Here is a 20,738-nt window from a genome sequence, read left to right on the forward strand (position 1 = left end):
TCTCCAGCCCAGGCTTCTCTCTCTGATCATCATCAAATGTGAAGGGCCCTGCACACTGACTATCTACAAAGCTACTTCATCACCCAGGCTACGTCAATCACTAATTTTGATTTTGTGGTCTTAGGTTCTATGATTTTGTTAATAATTACCCTACATACCTATAACCCTGATGTCTTTAACTCTCGCTCTTCTCTCCCGACACGGAACTAATCTGGTTCCTCAAATCTTTTCTCCGCTTTTCATTCTCTCTGTTCCAGTTCAGGCCCTCCTCTGTGTTGCAGATCTGAGGGCCTTGTGTTCAAACTCTCTTCTTCCTCTACTTCTATCAGAGTTACCTAAATCATATCTGATCATATTATTTTCCTGCCACAAAGCTTCCAGTACCCAACTGTATCCAGGATAAGAGCCAAACTCCTGAGCAAAGCACGTATGATTCTCCACACTGCTGCGTCTCAAATGCTACTCTTTCTTCAAAAACTAGTTTGGGGCGCCTGGGTGGCTTGGTCAGTTAAGCGTCCGACTTCGGCTCAGGTCATGATCTCACGGTCCGTGGGTTCGAGCCCCACGTCGGGCTCTGTGCTGACAGCTCAGAGCCTGGAGCCTGTTTCAGATTTTGTCTCCCTCTCTCTGTGACCCTCCCCTGTTCATGCTCTGTCTCTCTCTGTCTCAAAAATAAATAAACGTTAAAAAAAAAACAAAAAAAACAAAAAAACAACTAGTTCAAATACGTACATCCGAGAAACTTTAAAAGACCTCCTCTGTTGGAGGGAATTATATCTTCCAGTGGTTGCCCTGAGCATTTTGTTATGTCATTTATTACATTTATGTATTTTGATTTGTGTGACTTATGATCATGTGTGCCTCTTGGACTAGACTGTAAAGTTATAGTGGGCAGGGATTCTCTCAGATAATAATGTCAGACTTAAGATAGTATCTTACAATGTTGTGCTCTCCCTACTGCCTACACGGTGTGTGTCACAAACCTTGCACATAGTAGCTAAGAAGCAAAGGAACTCTAAATGTGCATGGTCACCTGCCTACAAAAGCTTGTTAGCTGATCTACATTATAGGAGAGTTTCTCTCATCCACCACTATGAAAAACCATACAAGTATACTGCAGGGTTGAGGCTGAACATGTAGGTGATCTTAGATGATAGGATATAGAATAGCTTGGAGATGTCTAGGAAGGAAGAAGTCAGAGGCAACCTTTTAACTCTATTCCTCTTCAAAATCTTGTTCCTTGGGAGCTCCTCCCAGGCTCACTTTAATCCTCTCCCTAGGGGTTCACATCTATTCTCTCCCGTTCCCTTTCTCTGGTATTCAACATTTACCTCTTTAGTGATAACTCTAACATTTCTAGAACTGCAGCCCCAACCTTTCTGCAGAGCTTCAGACTTATATATCTAAAACAATACTTGGAAGTCTCAAAAGCAGTTTAAACCCAAATCTAAGCCTGAATGCTTGATGTCGTTTTTAAAAAACCCATTCTACTTCTGTTCCTTTCTCTACTGCCCTGTTCTGTCAGCCAGAAACCTGGGGATCATTCTTGACTCAACCCTTCTCCATCCTCCCTGCCCCTCCAAAGTAATTTACCTATTGATTTTCCTAAACCTACTGCCCAGGTCCTAGCCCTGCCACTACTATGGCCTAGTTCAACTGCTCAGTAACCTAACCAGTCACCTTCAGTTTACTCTTGTTTCCCCTCCAACCCATTCTCTACATAATCTATGTGCTTTAAAAAAAAAAAAAAATTGGGTCAGGCTCTTGGCTAAAATCCTTCAGGGGCTTCAAATTCTTTTAGAATGAAATCTAAAGCCTGTTCTCTGGCCTGTGATGATGCACCCCTCACTTAAGTCATCATGTGCCTGCCTCATCCATCACCAGCTCACCAGGCTCTGGTGTACACTTCTCTTCTTTCATTTCCTCAACTATGCCTTTTCCCGGTCAACGCCTTTGCTCATGTCATATCCTTTGCTTGGAGTCTGCTTCTCCTCTTCCCCATTCTTTTCATGGTTGGCGCCACCTATAAGTTCTTAGTTTAAATGTCACGACTTCTTTTCTTTCTTCTTCAAGATTTTATTTTTAAGTAATCTATACACCCAATGTGGGACTCGAACTCACAACCCCGAGATCAAGAGTCACATGCTCCACAGAGTCAGTCCGGTGCCCCTATGTGTCATGACTTCAGAGTGACCTTCCCAGCCCCCAAAAGTCTAAATGTGTTTCCGCATTATTCTTTTATTGGATATTGGACTTTGAATTTTTAGCCCTGAAGCATCTGTTCCACGCAGGCTGAGAGATTAGGAGGGGCAGGGCCCATGGAAGTTTTCTTCACCATCATACATCTAGCCTTTCCACTTTTAGCCAGGCAGAAGGTCAAATATTTTTTGAAGGAATGAAAAAAATGAACCAACTTTCTGGTTGAGAAAAAGTGTTGCCCTTGGCAAGCATTGTCACTCTTGGCTTCCACATGGCTGTGAGATTCTGAGCATTTCCCCAGAAGAGGTTTGGAATACAGCTGCTCCACAGTCTTTTATGGCTACATCTGGGGACCTTCCTTTGCTACAACCTCACTAATCAGCCCTCTAATGGTACTTATGAAGTAAACACTTAGAGGTTACCCCCTTCAAAATGGATGTCTGCTTTATTTTAAAAAAGAACAAACATCTACGAGTATTTTCACTGTGTAAAATATGAGGACATTTACTATAGGTTGTCTGTGTACATCTGTTTGATTCAAAATTTGCTTTTAGGTCTCTAAGCATCATCAACTACTATTTAACTATGAATATAAGTTAAGAACTTAGGTTCTGGATAAGTTCAAATTTATTCTTTTGCTTATCAGCTGTACAGGACTTTGAGTAAATCATTTAACTTTTCTCAACTTCGGTCTTCAGAGTAGTACTTACCTTACAGCATTGTGTTGGGGATTATATTCAGTAATGTACGTAATGATCTTACCTAGTACCTGGTGTATAGTAATCATTTGCTAGAACATGACTATTATTATTCAAATTGTAGACATACAGCTAAGTGTAATAGAAAGGGCACTAGGTAGAGTATCAATAATCTTGAGTTTAAGTCCTAGTTCTACCAATCACAAGCTGTGTGACAATAGAAATGTCATTGACCTCTTGAGCCTTGGAATATTCATCTTCAAAAGGTAGCAAACAAAATTGGCCTAACCTATCTAGAAGCTTCTTTGAAGGATTAAATAAGACAAAAATGTAAAATCACTTTGTAAACTATAAATCACTATACACTGTGTACAAATCTTTATAGCTATTGAAAGCCATTGGCTTTTCCCTTACATTAAAAACAGGATAACTATGACTCAGTACTAAAGAAAAGCAGGTGCAGGGTTCAGATAGCTCAAAATTTAGCTGGTTCTAAAATGGGAAATAAAAATTTTGATGTCACCATCTGAGACTCCGTGAAATTTGGCAGCAGTCTACTTGCTTAGTTGTTTTTGTTATTAAAAAAAAAAAAGGCAGCCAGCAGGCTATAAAAACTCTCAATATATTTGCAAATTGATTTCTCCAGAGCATGCATTCAGTGTCCTGGAATTCCAGTGGGTATTCTTGGACTCATTTCCCAGGTTCACTTACGGAAGGTAAATACCACGCTGGAGAGTAACGTGAGGCTTACAGTCAAATCACTGTTCTTTCCATCTGACACATTAAGTTTGCTTTCTGCTGGAGTTATTTTCACATTCATATGACTTCTACCTGACTTTCTCTCTCCTTTGAGTGGTGTAGCATGTGAGCCAAGGCCCTGACAACTTCTTTATGGGGTGGGTTATTTGTAATTTTAAGGCCTCTTGTACATTTAGTGACCATGTCATATCTAAAGGACCTAGCACAGTTGTATTTTTTTGGTGTTATTTATTCACACATACTAGGTGGATGTTGCTCTAGAAAAATGGTTCCGCTGCTATGGGCAACCACTTTGGTTCATTTCCATCCAGTCTGAACAAGCTGGCAAATGTTGAGGTGCATACTGAACTCTCTTCTGGATTCCTTTCGCTTATCACTTACAACGGCTTAAATGGACTAAGTCAAGACTGCAAACTCATGCTTAGTGCTTTATTCATCTCTATGTATCTAGATATGTCTTGCACCAGGAACAGCTGCAAGACGTACATAACAAGTGGGTTCATTCTAGGTATTGACGCACTGATGTCATCCATCATTTTCTCATCTCTCACACTGTGTGGAAAGCAAGTCATGTTGATGTCTCCTGATTCAGTCTGCCTCTTACCATCCTCCTGGCCAAGCCAGCACCTATAATAGTTTCTTACTCGGTTTTCTGCTCATCCATTACTGCCCCCTCTGGTATGTTCTGTGCCTTTGCAGCTAGAGCGAGTGATGCAGAACGTACACATTGGACCATACCCCACCCTTGCCTGAGACTCTTTCTTCACTGCTCTCCTTCTGCTTTTAGTGTGCAGACCAGAATCCCTACAGAGAGGCTCATGAGGCTGGACAACTCCCACCTTTCCTACCTCTGCAGACCCAAGGGTCAAACTCTCTGCCAGCTGCACTGACCTGTTTCCCCAGATTCTCCCTTCCTGTTCCTCCCCATTCTGGCCATTGCAAAGTGCTGCTGCACATGCCTAGAAGGTGACCCCAGACACCATCAAACTTCCCTCTTCACCCAGTCATGTTGTGTTCAGTCTTCAAAACTCAAACATCACTTTTTCAAGGAAGCCCTCCCTGTCACCTCAGACCTCAAGTCTCCAGTCAACATGGTTGAGGGTGTTAACGGTGTTGGCTCTGGTGGCAGGTTTGTACCTGTTTCTGCCAACTCTACATGATGTTGGGCAATCTGAGCCCTATTTCCTCATCTGTTACATGGGGATGATAGGGCATCTGTTCAAGAGGGTTAGCTGTGAGAATGAAATGAAGAGCAGAGTAGAACACTTGGATGAGTATATATGGTAAATATTAATTTCAGAATGTTCTGCAGTTCTTGGTAGTTTTCTCAATGCCATTATACTAATGTGATTAGTTATGATTGGTTAACATTAAATCCCCAAAATATAAGCTCAGTAAGGGAAAGTACCATGCTTATGTTGTCTACTAAGAGTTTCTCCGTGCCTACGCAGCAAGTGTCACAGAAATGAAGTGAAATAAATCTTGGAGTGAATAAACATATGGTAAGCTTTTTTGAGAAGGAGGGATTAGGAATTTATCTGGGCCTGCAATAATAAACACAGACCCTCATCCCTGCCCTAATTCTAACCCTAATCCTAGATCTTGGGGAAAAAATAATTTGATTATATATATATATATATATATATATATTACATAATATGTATATATTATGTTATATATGTATATGTTATGTGTACATACACATATACAGATATATATATATACATATATATGTATATAGTATACATATATATGTATATATACATACAATGGAATATTACTCAGCCATAAAAAAGAACAAAATCTTGCCATTTGCCACAACATGGATGGAACTAGAAAGTATTATGCTAAGTGAAAGAAGTCAGTCAGAGAAAGGCAACTACAATATGATTTCACTCATATGTGGAATTTAAAAAACAAAAAAAAATGAGCAAATGGGAAAAAAAAAGACAGAGAGAGGCAAACCAAGAAACAGACTCTTAACTATAGTGAACAAACTGATGATTACCAGAGGGGAAGCTGGTGGGACGACTGGGGAAATAGGGGATGGGAGATAAGAGGGCACTTGTGATGAGCACTGGGTGTTGTACAGAAGCGTTGAATCCCTATATTGTTCTACTGAAACTAATATTACATAGTATGTTAACTATACCGGGATTAAAATAAAAACTTAGAAAAAGGAATTTATCTCAGCCTTAGTTAAGTCACAAACAAAATTCAGAGCAATGAGACTAGATTTCTCAGTTCCTCATGTCCACACTGCAGTACCAGGATTCCGGTCACTGGGGAAGAGAAGATCTGTCCGAGTAAAAACTAGAATCTATATGCTCTTTGTCATTTTGACCAGTAGGGCTAAGAGAACTGCTGGTGCACATCCCTTGAGAAATCATGCTACTTCACCTCACGGACTCAGGAGACCTTTTCAAATTTCTTTTCAAAGCTCCATCTGCTTTTTTCATGCTTAGGAAATGACCTTTCATAAGTATAGCTAAAGATAATAGGATAACGTAAAACTTAGAAAACAATGTTTGTTAGAAATATCCTCATCTATGAAAAAAAGTTCAGACAAATTTAAGCAAATTCACCAATATTTCACTTAAAAAAAAAAATAGTAGTCCAGGGGTGCCTGGGTGGCTCAGTTGGTTAAGTGTCTGACTTCAGCTCAGGTCATGATCTCACAGTCTGTGAGTGTGAGCCCTGCGTTGGGCTTGTCCTGACAGCTCGGAGCCTGAGCCTGCTTTGGGTTCTGTGTCTCCCTCTCTCTCTGCCCTTCCCCTGCTTGCGCTCTGTCTCTCCTTCAAAAATAAATAAACATTAAAATTTTTTTTCAAAAAAAAAAAAAAATAGTCCATTTACCTTCTATTTAATTTGCCCTGGTTTCTGGAAGATATACCAAGTAGCATATAGGGATCTTGGCCATTTAATTTAAAATGGGCAACCACTCTATTTCAATGGAAATTGAATTCTCAGAGGCCATTCTGCTAAAACGGTGAAAGGCTGGATGTGCACAAATCTCAGAGTGCATCAGTTGAGAACTAACTGGTTGTTGCCAGACCGGCTTCCTGTCAGGCTGTATAATGCTACCACATTTCACACGGAGCCTCTACTCTTAGAGGGGACTCAAAAATCACTGTTTACATTTGCTTCTGGAAACACCATTTACATTTAAATTCCTGACTAGTTTGTGAGGAGAAAGTTTATGAACTGTGACTGGAGTGTGTGTGTACATTGCATATGTAAATATAGAAATAAGCCCAATAAGTTCATACTGGATATTCAAAGCTGGAATTCAGTGAAAAAGAGAGGAGGGCAGTGGATGGGGGGATCTGAATCACTCATCAAGAGAAAGGAGAGTTTTCACAGCGAGTTAAGGCAGACTGTTGTTGCTATGAGCACACCTATTGCCTTGACTAACCGTTTACTGTTATGAATGGCTCTTCTTTTCCACATGACGGATTTCCTTCTTCGCTGTCTTCACCTTATAACCTTCTCCCTGCTGTAAAAAGGAATGTATGTGTTAAGATTTCACAGTGAAAGAGTTTTAGTCATAGAGCGGTTCCCATTCTGGTCCCTTGAGGCTGGATTAGGTAAGTGAAACACAGTTTAAAGCACTTTGTCACTTCACGTCTCAAAATACACACAATCTATTTGGCGTAACCACACAAGCCTGGCATCATCGAGGCAAGCTAGAGAGCACCGTCAGAATGAATACAGTAACATAACTATACTTTGGAGTAACTTGAAAGGTTAGTGATAAATAAAAGGTTAGTGACAAAAAAAGAATAATAGTAACAAATAAAAATTTTTTAAAGGTTAGTGATAAATTAAAAAAAATGAGTTAGCCTGTTCATTTACTTGTAAACTAGAAGAAATCATCACCAAAGCTCTCAAGGCACCCAAACCCAAATTATAACAAATATTAGTAAATTATAATTTATTTCTTCTTAAGCCAACAGAATTTTAAGCAATCTGTTGTGTTGAGACTAAAATTTCTCAGGAAAGCACTGATCATGAACTAAACACCATAGGAATGTTGTTGATCTGAGGGACTTTTTTTTTTTTTTTTTAATTTGTGGAATTACCAACCCCTTCCTCATTACTGCAGATCAAGCAATCATCCATTTTCCATAAAACAAGACCTCTCTTCACTGAGCACCAGGGATACTTTTCCCTGAGAGCAAAACTGTACAAATACTCCACTTTTCCCAGCTTTATAACAGAAACACAGTAGCCTTTCCAATCTTTTGAGTTAGTCTTGAGAAATTTTCAGTGCACTTTTTCTTATGTAAACACAGGCTATTGGAGTTTCTATTTTCAAAATGAGAAAAGGAAAGGAATGACAAATAGCCAGAGGTGTTTCGTCTGGGAGATGGAGTTTCATCTGCTGAGTTACACTGCACAGTGGTTAAGATTAGTTCTTTAACTGGCACATTGCATATGGGCTGTTATAAACCCAGAGAGGAGAGCCCTCCTCGGGTTAAGATAAGGGAATTCAGATTTCCCTTTGTAGAACATACTGGAAAGGGAAAAATGTATAGATTTGATGTGAGCTTTTTGCCATTCTAACATTGAAACCCTGTACCTTTGCTGGAAGTGAGTGCCCTCCCTCAGGTGCTCTCCACCCTCCCCCTAGGCAGGCACTAAGCTTCAGGCAAAGCACTGGGTGGGAGGCCAAAGTGGGGGGGGGGGGGTGCTGCCCAGGGGTCTGGTGGTGAGAGAGGGTTTTAATTTTATTTCTCTCACATGCTGTAACCAGCACATTCTACTCTCCATAAATGAACTTATTTCTGAAAACTCTGAAGACAGTAAAAAATATATAATGTTAAAGAATGTTAAGAAGTCTTTTTCTTTGACCCTGATCAAATGCACAGGATGTCAAAAGCAGCAAACACTTCAAGCTGCCACACTGCAGATGCCAGCCTGTTAGCAGCGTATTCTAGAAAGTTCACAAAGTGTTTATCCTCTGCTTTTTCTCTGGCAGCCCCTCTCCATTACCATCTCATCATGTTTTCTCTCTTGTGGGATAGCAATTCGTCTTATTACTTTCCGAGTGATCTGTAGGAAGCAATAGTGAGATTTTTCTGTTTCTGTTTCAAGTGGTGACACTACAGCAAACAGTAGAAAAATCTAAATCCCAAGAGAAGTGTAAAATCCCAATGATGATTACTTTTCTGGTGATGAGGTTGCCTTCTTCATCAGTAAATTGTTCTTCTGTGACAGATTCACCAGGAATGCTTTTTGCTTCCTCTCCCTAAAGGATGTGGCATAGAGATTAGCAACATACTAGATGGACAGATCTCCACAGCACTCCATAGGCCACACACATGCTCTGCAGAGTTTTAGAGAAAGAAAGTATAAATTCTGCTTGCTACTCCAGGGCAAAGGGAAAAGGCTGACTCCTCTAATGGTTACTTAGCAGGCCACAACAGTCAAAGCAGTAAGCCTTAGGTATGTACAAGACTGACGGTGAGCAGGCAACTCCAAGGAGGAAAAATTATAAAACACAGTTACACAATGCTATATAAACCAAAAGGTTTCATTTTTTGAAGAAAAAAAAAAAAGTCAATGATTACAGCTCTAATTAGATCGCCTCATTTTGAGCACTGTGTTTCTGAATTAGTCCTACCAAATCTCTAAATAATTTTTAGGTTGTGTTTTCCTTAATCTAAATTAAGATAGTACCTTAGTTGGGGCATTACATTTATTGTCTTTTATTAGTTTTTTTTTTTCATTTAAAAATTCATTTAGTAAGGGTAAGATAGACTTTTTTTAAAAAGTGAAGTTCAGAGTACAGACAATATCTTGTTTTTCTTTAAAACTGAGCTTTTTGGAGGTATTAAAATGAGCATAACTATGTCTGATGGTGTACACAATTTCTGAATACTATCTTCAAGTGAAGGGGTTTTATGTGATGATTGATCATCTAATCTCTATTGCCACAGACAAAAAAAAAGAAAAGAAAAGATCAGTACTAAAGGAATTTAAGATGATGATATCTTTCAGTTAGTGACTGTTATCTGATTTACAAGGGGAAACTGTCAAAGATCTTCCTCTGGTGAATTTAAAAAATGGAATAAACTCTTAACTCCCCAAGTTGGGCTCATATTTTCCAGCTTGGTAGATTTATATGGCTCCTTAATATCTCCCTTTTTGGCTCTATGATTGTACAATAAGAAAAACCAGGGACGCCTGGGTGGCTCAGTTGGTTGGGCATCCGACTTCGGCTCAGGTCATGATCTCACAGTTCGTGGGTTCGAGCCCCGCATCGGGCTCTGTGCTGACAGCTCAGAGCCTGGAGCCTGTTTCAGATTCTGTGTCTCCCTCTCTCTCTGCCCGTCCCCCACTCGCACTCTGTCTCCCTCTGTCTCAAAAATAAATAAACATTAAAAAAAAAAAAAGAAAAACCACTCAGAGAGCAAAAATGGGGCTATATATGCAATATATAACCTTCTTCACTGGTATTCAACATTCAGTTAGTGCCACTTAGTTTGGGGGAACAAGGACAAACATCTTAAGTGCAGACCTACTCTACAGACCTAGTGACCTGCTAGTCAGACTTCTTGGTGAAAAGGTGGCTGGGACAATGCTGTAGAACAATGTACTGTAGTTGTTGTTCACCTGATGTTATTTTAGGGAAAATGGCAGATCACGAAGTTGACAGCTACATTTCTGGGAGAGCCAGGATTCTAACTCTTGCAGTGTTGTTGGGCTGGAATGGGTAGTAGCTCTGATAATTTTGTCAGCACCAGCCAATGGTGAGAATGTTCTATGACTGCTTTATGTCACAGCCAGTAGAAAGGCAGAGCCGGTTTAAAATGACAGGGTAAAGACTAAAACATTACCTTGTTTTGCTGCCAAAATTGTTTTTCATTCTTTTCTTTTTACAAAATGACTTTGTATTCTTCTAGATTATGGGCTCATAGCTCATGACTGGGTGAGACATGGGTTCATTTTCCTCACTGTGGTAGAGAGGGAGGGAGTTGGGATGAAAATAAAACATGATGTTTCTTGCTGCTCATGTTTAGCTCCCTTTGGCTCTTGCTTATGATTTGCTTCAATTAGCACAGTTAAGAGAGGGAAGGGGATTGGAAAAATGTAGAGGGAGGTCTCATGCTTAAATGCACTAAAATCTGCAAAAAGTTTTTTATGGAAGTGTTATTTATATTTCCTGTGGGTGGTTTCACATATTTTGGGAAAAAAAAATGAATTTCATTTTATTTTGAAAACAAAGGCATAAAGAAGCAGAAAAGCCAATAATAAGAGGTGATGAAAGATTTCATTACAGCTTAAACATGAAAAAATGAAATGTTTTTGAGCTAGTTCTGGGAAATGTCTGGTGTTTTGCATAGTAGGTAATTTGAGGATCCCAGGAAAATCCAGTAAAGTAGAATCCTATTGGATACATTATGAATGGACCCTTTTGTGGGGAAAGATGCCAGTTAACTGTTTGGAAAGTCTCTGACAGAAATGTGAAAGAAGGTATATTTATAAATATAGTGAATAATAGAAGTAAATGGATTTATATTAATAGCCTTAGAAAAAATTAAAGTCCTACTTCTAAATAACAAGCCATAGAAGTTGTTTAGATCTAGTCTGGCATGTAGGCATTTTCATTGTTTCCTACTGAAAACCCATACTGTTTATGTATAGCTAAAGATAAAGATACCTCTCTTAACCATAATTGGCCATTAAATACAGTCAATTAGTGCTTTAATAAGGCCAAAGTAAGTTGTGTTATGATATAGAAACTCACTAAATTGGGGGAGATTAGTTAGGAATCCATTAGATAAAGAGGGAAGACAGGAGTCAGGAAACATGTTCTTAAAAAAAAAATCGTCCATCTTTAATGACAGAAAATAACCTCTAATTAGTTCCTAAAGTTCTAGACAACAGTTTGTACCTTTAAGTAGGCAAAATTTCCCCCCTGGTCTTGTTGATGGCATTATTTTTGGCAACACCTCCCCCCCCCCCCCCACTTTTTCCTTTCCTACTTCAGAGGAAAATCACAGCACATATGGTGTCACAGTATCATCCCCAGTGGCCACCTTAATGTAGACTAGCTGTACTTCCCTTTGGACCTCTGCTAGAGGCACTGCCTTTTATAGCTTTTATTCCTCTGTCCTTGAATAAAAGGAAAGAAAACCAGTACGAAATGTACCAATTTGTCTGATGTATAGAACATTAAAACTTTAGCTTTCTCCCCCAAGTGGAAAGGATACCATGTATGTGACATATATAACTTTGCAAGTTATTAAGCAGTAAGTGATAGTATAACCCATTTTTATATTCTGAGAAACTCAATTCGGGGAATGTGTGTTTACATGTATATAAAGTGCATGTACATTTTATATACATATAAATATATGTACATCAAAATAACCTGAAGCTCGTGAAAAGTGGTTACCTCTGGGAAATGGAAAGAGTAGATCAATCTTTCTATACTTTTGAGTTGCTTGATTTGGGGAAAACATATATGTAAACTTAATTCAGAAGTTAGCAAAAAGTTCAAAAGCAGAAATAAAAATACAGTTGAACTATGTAATAAAAATTCAGTTATTTGAAGCCTACCAAACTTCACAATAGTTTGGCTGCGAATTAAAGTTTTTACCTTTGTAATCACTGTCTTTGCTAAGCGAATAAAATAAACAAGCTCATAGGACTGAGTAATTTACTGAAACTCCTTCGAAGCATTTGAAACAACTGTCATATTATCAAATTATACAGAAATAAATTAATATGCTTATAAAATCTAAAAGTCCCCACACAATTGGAAGAGTTTGTTGGACTTATTCCTTAGAGACTTGAATACAGTACATGTAAGAAAAAAATTAAAAAAAGAACTTCATAAAAAATGGATGAACCTGCATATGACATTACAGAGACAAATCATAAAATTATACTTTCACCCCATCAGTTGTACAAATTTTATGGCTAGGAAGACAGATTCACCCACACTTGTAATGGAATCCTGAGGACACCTACTGCTTATGTGGACACTGCATAGCCACAGCTAGTCCTGGGAGAGATGGAACAACCCCACAATAGTTTTCAACTCCGAGATCCTAAATGTTAGAGGGATCACTATGGCAAACAGCATAAATATGCTGGTTCAGCCCAAGGCTGGACAACCTCCATGAAGCAGGCCAAATTCTCAGCATTCCAATCCCATCAGATAATTTCCAGGAGAGACAGCCCACGGCTGCCCTCTTCCAGGCCGCTGGAAAGGTTTAAGTGGCCAAATGTCTAATTTGGTCTATAAGAAGCTATTCCTTTTTTATTTATTCTGGAGAACACAGTGTTGTGGAAAAAGCAGGTAGAAGGTGCTGCACTGGAGGGCTCGAGATTAGGTTTGGGGTTGGGGCCTTCCAGAAGTGCTACTCTACTGGAGTGTGATTTGGGCTAAACCAACCACTCTCCAGTCCCTTGGTTTTGTCACCTTGGAAAAGAAGTGATTTTAGTATCAATGATTCCTTTCCATCCTAACATTCTCCTTTCATGTTTTTGACAGAGGCAGTTCCCACATCCCAGTTACCGTATATGACGGCAGTTTCCAGCTTTTATCTCAGAAAGATACCAACACATGAAGAGAAAAGCAACAGAAATGTGATCCTTTCTAACTGCCCTGAAACTCTGAACAGAAAAAGAGTAACCAGAAAGATTCTTATACATGTAATTTATAAAGATTTTTATTATATCTATAGTTTTCAATTATAATTATAGCTATTTTTTTTAGGTTTTGGTTTCTCCAAATTTGTTGAGTGACTCTATTGTGTACACAATGCACTCCCCAGTTATAAAACCTATGCTCTGATCATTCCAACTCAACCTCCCTAAAATTAAACTTCAAGAAGTAGGGATTTGAAGAGAACACAGACTCCTCTGTTTTATGAAGCCATCATAGCATAATTTCGTCTTTTAAACTTAAGCCCTTAATAAAAATGTTTATATATCACACACGCTTAATTTTATATTAAGCTCAAATATATAAATAACACACTCTAACAAAATTACTTAAAAGCTAGCTTGCTAATGCATATCTAGAATTCTAGACCAAGTGAAATAACCCTCATTGATTTGATGGGTTTTGTGTTTTTATTATTTTGTTTTTGTATTCTTTAGAGTAAAACTTCTTTATCCTCTCTCTCTCTCACTTTTTTTGCAGGATTATGTTTATTTTCTTCTGTCCTATATACAGGAGAGTCAACTCATATAATGAGCAGCTTTTAGAAGGAGTGAGGTGGATTTGGAGGTGACACCAGTATGTCATATATTAGCATAAAAAGCCAGTTACAAGACAATATGTTTGGTGTGCTTTTTCAGGACATTTCACTTTAAAATATCATTTCTTGAAGACACTGATTCTGGGAAGAACAAAGCCTGACTGAGCAAAGAGTATGGCTTTAACTCCTTCAGAAAACCTGTATTATTTCTTTCCTCCTAATCCCAGGGAATGTGTGGGAGGTGAATACTTGCAAATATGCTGGATATACTGGACACCCATAAGTAATTTGGCTTGCCTATATGGACTTTTCAAAGTGATTCGTGCTTTTTTTTTTTTTTTTTTTTTTTTTTTTTTTTTTTTTGATAGCTATCTATTGAGCTCATGATTGATTTGTGCATAGTTTAAGATTCAGACAAGGACCTATTTTCTTCTCTAATGCTTCCAGAGTCTTAGAAAAACTATACTAGAGCAGATTTGGCAGATTTTGTCCTCTTCTTTCATCTGATCTACATGAAAAATACAAGCAGCAGGATTAAAAAGTTTTAGATACCTAAGCCAACTTCTCTGCTCTCTGCTGGGCCTCCTGACACTTTGGAAAGGGAGGATAAATTTGATAAATGGTTTTCAATACATATTTCCCTTCCTTTCTTTCTCTCCAGAGCTGTCAACCAAGGAGCCTCAAGTTATTTGGACCACCTTCAAAGGCCTGTGTGTTGAAAATGGCTTCCTAGTTTCTGTAGTCAATTATTCTAACATCAAGAAATCTCTCTCTAAAGAGAGTAATGAAGACAAGCACAGGCTGTGAAAAGTGTTCTGCTGGACCTTACCATGCATACAGTCAGTGCTTCAAAAGGCCTTTGTGGGGGGAAATGAAGGTTTATTCATAGTGTTCAACTGTGTTGTAGCAGGGGGAGAATGATATTTTTCACTTCCAGTAAAAACTGCTTCATATATATAAAAATACAGACTGATTTTCTATATGTTAGTCAAGTCAAAAGCCTTTTTTCAGAAGGTTTTGCCCAATTTTGTTTGTCACATACATCCATGCCAGGCTATTACTCCAAATTCTCAGCCATCGTTTGGTATTAAAGAACTTGTTTTGGGGCGCCTGGGTGGCGCAGTCGGTTAAGCGTCCGACTTCAGCCAGGTCACGATCTCGCGGTCCGTGAGTTCGAGCCCCGCGTCGGGCTCTGGGCTGATGGCTCAGAGCCTGGAGCCTGTTTCCGATTCTGTGTCTCCCTCTCTCTCTGCCCCTCCCCCGTTCATGCTCTGTCTCTCTCTGTCCCAAAAATAAAATAAACGTTGAAAAAAAAAAATTAAAAAAAAAAAAAAAGAACTTGTTTTTACTTAAGATCTATCTGTTCAGGCAGTAGGAATTTGAGGCTGAGGAGGGGAGCCTTTTAATTATTTCATTCTCCTTCTTGACCTGACCTCATACCTCACTGTGGCCTCGGAGGTTTCGATTGAACATTTCATTTGATATAAACCAAGATAAAATCTTTGTTCACATATAACACTTTGAGGGAAAGCAGGATACAAATACCAAGAATTCCCAGACAAAATTACAGCTGTCACATGTCAAACACAGGCCTAGACAGAACACTCACTACCATGCAACACAACCTTTTCCTTGTTGCTGGTTGTTCTTACAAGCTTTCAAATATGCAAAGAAACATACACAGAGCCACTTAGTTATCAAGCATGCTAAATTTTCAAGGCCACAAGGAAGGACTTTCTAATCACATAGCGATGCCCCATCACCATCCGGCTACAGGATACCTTTATAATCAAACGCCGGCGAATAACTCGGGTAGTGACTCTCCGTTCTTCCTCTGAGTTCGAATCACTCTCACTGTCTTTCAAGTCCTGATAAATGCATTTTTTAGTATAATAATTTTACCATCACATTTAAAATAAAAGACATTCTGAGAAGGGAAATCAAAAAAGAATTACTTTCACTTGCTGGTTTTCCCTGCTAAGGAAAATCATGATATGTATTTGTGAGAATCTTTAAAAAAGTTTAGATGGAAGAAAATTTTGAGCAGGATTCTAACTGAAATTCCTCTGTATATGTGTGTATATATGTGTGTGCATATAATAATGGATATATTTAATTACACTGATCTGTATGTGCATATATATGGTAAAGATCAGTGTAATTAAATAATAAAAATAATAATAAGAGATATTTTGGCATCAGAAACTATATGCTACCAATTATTAGTTTGAAGAAAAATTAATATTCATTTAAAACTAGTTTGAAACCTATATTCACTTGACCTTTCATTAAAGAGGTATAGTATGTCTAGTTTCAATGAAATTTTGGTCAGATTTGACAACTTTATCAAAAGCTATTTGAAATTTATAAAAAAGTAAAGAATTTACATCAGTATAATTTGCTACATACATTTATAACAGGAATTTTTAGCAGTATAATTGGCACCTAACATGCAACTCGTACTCAGTAAGGGTTTATGCAAATGAATGAAAGAATAATATAAAACATGTGAAAGCTTGGAGTCTTATTTTAAAGAACTGATGTGGAAAAAAAAGGAAAAAAGGGGCACCTGGGTGACTCAGTCAGTTAATAAGTGTACGACTTCAGCTCAGATCATGATCTCATGGTCTGTGAGTTTGAGCCCCACGTCAGGCTCTGTGTTGGCCAGTTCAGAGCCTGGAGCCTGCTTCAGATTGTGTGTCTTCCTCTCTCTCTGCCCCTCCCCTGCTCTGTCTCTCTCTCTCTCTCTCTCTCAAAAATAAAGATTAAAAAATAATTTAAAGAATTGATATGAAATTAGGACAGAAAAAACACCTGACAGACAAGAATATGGCATAGACAAGAATACAGTAATTGCACAAATATTAATTTTTAGGCAATGAGAATGAAGAGGAATTACCACATAGTTCATAACTCAAAGGAAAAAATATCTTCAGTTTCTACTGCAATGTCATGGTGAACACTATTTACTGAATGATTTTATTTCAAAATTTAATGGTGGAATTCTGATAATAATTCTGGTATTTTGTTTTCTAAGTTTGCTAGTCACCCTGAATCTGATAGTCTCAGAGATAGAAACTATAGTTAATATCCATTGGAAAAATCAATGGCAGTGTTGGCATCAATAGGGGGGAAAAAGTAAAATTGTTACAGGAGGTATCAGTGTTAGCTAATGTGATTTATGGAATGTTTCTCAAATAGATAATAAAGTAGGCCATTTTCCACCAAAGGTATAGTTAACAAATATTTTGAAATATTATAGTAATATCAATCTTGACTTTGTAAGAAATTTCATTTGAACAAAATACCCTACTAAATAACATGGTGTCAAAAGGAAAGAGTTTTCAAGTTCCTTATTCCCTGCAAAGATCTACTGGCTGCTAAGTTTCTTATGAAATTTGAAGTTTTTTTGAAAAGACCGTAAATTCAGAAAACTTAGAAGGATCCAAGTATTGTGAAAGAAGGCCCTGAAATGGCTCAAAGAAGCAGAAAAAGGGAAGGAGTTCCTATTGTGGGAAAAAAAAAAGAATTTCTAATTTGCATTCAGAGATCAGTAGATTAGATGAAGAAAAGAGAAAAATTCAATCAGAATTATTCATAAATAATTACGGATCGTAAACTGGGGAAGATTTTCACTTGGGTAAATTAAAAAGCAGAACATACATTAATGCAAACACTACCAAGCCTAGATGTCAAGTATGTTATAATTGACATAATTATAAAAATAGAAAGGGGCCATTCGGCCTGTGTTTTGTTTCCACATTCTCCCTGCTAATCTGAAGGTGGAGGGTAGAGAGAAGATGTAGTAGAATCTCGATCAGGATTCCCTTTAAAGAATTCTCTAGAATTGGCAAAGAGGGTAACTAGGAGACCAAACAATTTTCTTAGTACTTCTTGCCATGGGTCACTGCTTTGAAAGAGTTGGAAAGTAGCAGAAGTTTACCTTGTAACAGCAGGCAGTCATCCGTGTAAGAACCGCACCCGGACTTTTGACCTGATTTTTTAGGGGACAAAAAGGGGGCTGTTTTCTGAGATCATACATCAGATGACTTAGTTGGTTGCTAATGCACTATGGTCTAGCCACAAAGGGCACATCCTGAACATTTTTGGATTTCTTGTAAGCTTGGGTTCTTAGGGAATCTACTTAGACCAATCCCAAAAGCACAATCTCATTTATAAGAAACCTTGAAAACATTTTCTAATAGCAATTATGTTCCAGTACTGATGAACTCAACTGAGTTTCCATTCAGGGTTAAGGCTTTCATTTTCAAACCCTCTTTTGCCCTCTCCCTGGTTCCCCAATGGCCAATGTGTTTGCATGTGTACATATAAGAAGTGTTTATTTACAGGTATATGATCATTTGATTTCAGACCTTTTCTATGGATTTTAATAGGCTTTATAGAATAAACTTTCATAGTTAAGACATCACTATGTTATCACTTCTTTCTCTATTTTGTGGACTCATTTTAAAAGGGAACATCCAAGGTCGCACTGCGTAAATATACTAGAATGAACTGAAAGAAATCAATATTCAAAACCCATTTGTCGGGAAGTGAAAGGAAGGCCTTAGCATTTTACTTCCCCTCACTTTCCCTCCTAACATGCAGGAAAATGGTCAAAAGATAGCCTGCAGAAGGGAAAAGGAAAGGATATGATTAGTTGATAAGCTGATAATTAGCTCCTGAGTGACTGGGAGTTTGCTATTAAAGTTTTTCTAAAGCAGGAGTTAATCATGGACTCAATATTTTACAAAAGACTTTTTTTTGTCCTACCTAAAACACTGCGGTAGATCTTAAGCCAACCTGATGTTTTAGGGAAAACTGTAGGTGCTACTGTTCCAAAGATCCCCATGTCTCAGTCTACGCCCACTGCGCAGTTCAGGAAAAGACACAATAATGGAGAGAGCAAAAAGCAGTAAAAAAAAAACGAATGTAGTAAATAGAGCTAATTTTTATTTTTTTATATCCATCTATAATTTCAGTTCTAAAGTTTTTAAGTTTTTAATATCTAAAAATGATAAACCTCAAAGAACGAATAAAAATCTATTAGATGGTACAAGAACACGGAGCACAAAGTGCAAATAATTCTGACAGTAAGGTTTTCAAATTTTTAAAAATGAATATTAAGATAATCATCAACTTAGATATAAAAATTATTAAAATGAGACCTCTAACTTCCAATTTCTAAATGCTGTCAACCCACCATGGTATATACCCACCTCATTTTAGGCTTGGGCACTATGTTTCTCCAATTTTTAAAACAAAACACACTTTTATAGGGTAGAGCTCTTAGATGGGTCACATGCTATAAACTCTTTAAATTATGCAGAACCACCAGAAAAGGTCTGAATAATTATCCCCCTTCCATAAGAAAGAAGACTGGGTTGGGAGTTAGGAAACCTAAATACCAGACCAAATTAACACTGGACCTTAAGCATAACATCTCTGTAGTTCTCCTTCCTCCTGAAAAATAGCTGAATTGATGCTGCTTGCTTTTGCCTTCTCAGTGAATGAAGGTGTAATCCAATAGCATATGTTCCACCTAGCACTTTGTTCAGCCCCTCCATTAGTGTTACATTTACAACTGGGTTATCATAAAGAACCTTGGGCTCAATGTTACAAGACTAATCAAACAAAGTGAAGCATCAGGACTTTTGGTTTAAATGACAGTGTACCGGATAACTAGATGGCATACCTTTTGCTCAGACCCACTGGACCCTTCTTCTTCGTGCAGGTTAAGCCTTGGCTTGCCATCTGCAGGGGAAGTCCTACTCATCTTTTTCATACTGACAGGCACACAGGGTTTAGGCTCTTCTATTACAAACTTGCTGGTTTCTTCTAGAGCTTTCTGATAGGCGGCTAGTGATGATGCTGGCTCCTCAACACGACCAGATCCATGGATTTTTGGTTTCAGAGTTTCCTTAGCGCTCTGTTTCCCTATATCATTTTGGGATTCTGGAAAGTAAGATTTTGTCTTTGCTTCTGCAGTGACTTCTGCATGGCTCCCATTTGCTTCAAATTTTCCAGGTTCTCCTTTGAGATATGAGGTAATGGAATCTCGACACTGATCAGGGCTGCAAAAGAGAAGATGTGGAAATTTACAATGCCAATACATGGCTGAAAGTGGGCTTCAGAAGCTCTAAAGTTTTCGCTAACATGTTCTAAACTACTCTTGAAGGCATAAAATAGAAAGACATGAAAAATATGGTCACTGGATTTCAAACTGTGAGGGTCTCTCATGGGTTTGGGTTTTGGGGTGATGAGGTGCTACACAGGGCCCCAGCTCTGCCCCGCCCAACCTGCCTAGCTATGCTGTCCTTGTTTTTGTTTTATTTTGTTTAATTGCACTGCGATAGCTACTTGGATTTGAGATCTCAGGAAGTCACCCTGGGAGGTTCATGGGCATACCTGGAGTTCCAGAACTGCCAATCTAAGGAGAAGGAGATCTCCAAAGGTTTTAATATTGCCAGTGAAAAAACTGCTGGCAGAGAACAAAATGCATTCCTTGAGAGACCTGACATCCCCAAGAACCCCATGTTCCAGTCTCTGTTTTTCCAATTGTGGGTCTTGCCAGCGTGCCTTTGCAAACCACGATAGCCTTGCTTGGGTCTCATCTTTCTTGGCTCCTGACCTGTGCTGACCCCCACTGGTGAGCAGGGTGTTGTTGCTTACCTGTTGCTTCTAGGTCCTGTGAGGACTATTTTCCTTTTAATGAACTATTACAAATCTTTCTCTTCCAACACTTTCTTTTAAAGTGACTTCTAATTTTTACTGGTATCAGTATGGGTTTTGTTTTCTAGCTTGTGCATTGTTTTTAGGGTCTTTGCTTATTATCTACAGAATTTGGAAGGCACTGATTAGT

The 20,738-nt window shown here is 38.3% G+C and overlaps 1 protein-coding gene and 1 long non-coding RNA gene across 22 annotated transcripts in view; one reads left to right on the forward strand and one right to left on the reverse strand.

The window, feature by feature from the left end:
• ANK3 (ankyrin 3) overlaps positions 1 to 20,738 on the reverse strand; it is a 690,167-nt gene that overhangs the window by 6,164 nt on the left and 663,265 nt on the right. For 12 of the 21 annotated variants that reach the window (XM_086679761.1, XM_086679767.1, XM_086679763.1 and 9 more), the window contains 6 exons: positions 19,572 to 19,950; positions 17,820 to 17,870; positions 15,658 to 15,744; positions 8,824 to 8,907; positions 8,652 to 8,711; positions 7,072 to 7,152 (listed from right to left, as the gene is read on the reverse strand). In XM_086679761.1, coding sequence (XP_086535887.1) covers positions 7,081 to 7,152; positions 8,652 to 8,711; positions 8,824 to 8,907; positions 15,658 to 15,744; positions 17,820 to 17,870; positions 19,572 to 19,950 — 733 coding nt within the window. In that variant the 3' untranslated portion in view covers positions 7,072 to 7,080. The remainder of the gene's footprint in view (positions 1 to 7,071; positions 7,153 to 8,651; positions 8,712 to 8,823; positions 8,908 to 15,657; positions 15,745 to 17,819; positions 17,871 to 19,571; positions 19,951 to 20,738) is intronic. The other 9 variants (XM_086679770.1, XM_086679779.1, XM_086679778.1 and 6 more) reach the window with 4 other exon arrangements.
• Positions 13,131 to 13,954, forward strand: LOC147575941 (uncharacterized). The gene is made up of 2 exons (XR_015241615.1): positions 13,131 to 13,325; positions 13,819 to 13,954. It is a non-coding gene; the product is annotated as an uncharacterized LOC147575941 (long non-coding RNA).

The sequence above is a fragment of the Puma concolor genome, chromosome D2 (assembly GCF_028749965.1).
Source record: "Puma concolor isolate L17-30 chromosome D2, mPumCon1.1.hap2, whole genome shotgun sequence".
Taxonomy (NCBI): Eukaryota; Metazoa; Chordata; class Mammalia; order Carnivora; family Felidae; genus Puma; species Puma concolor.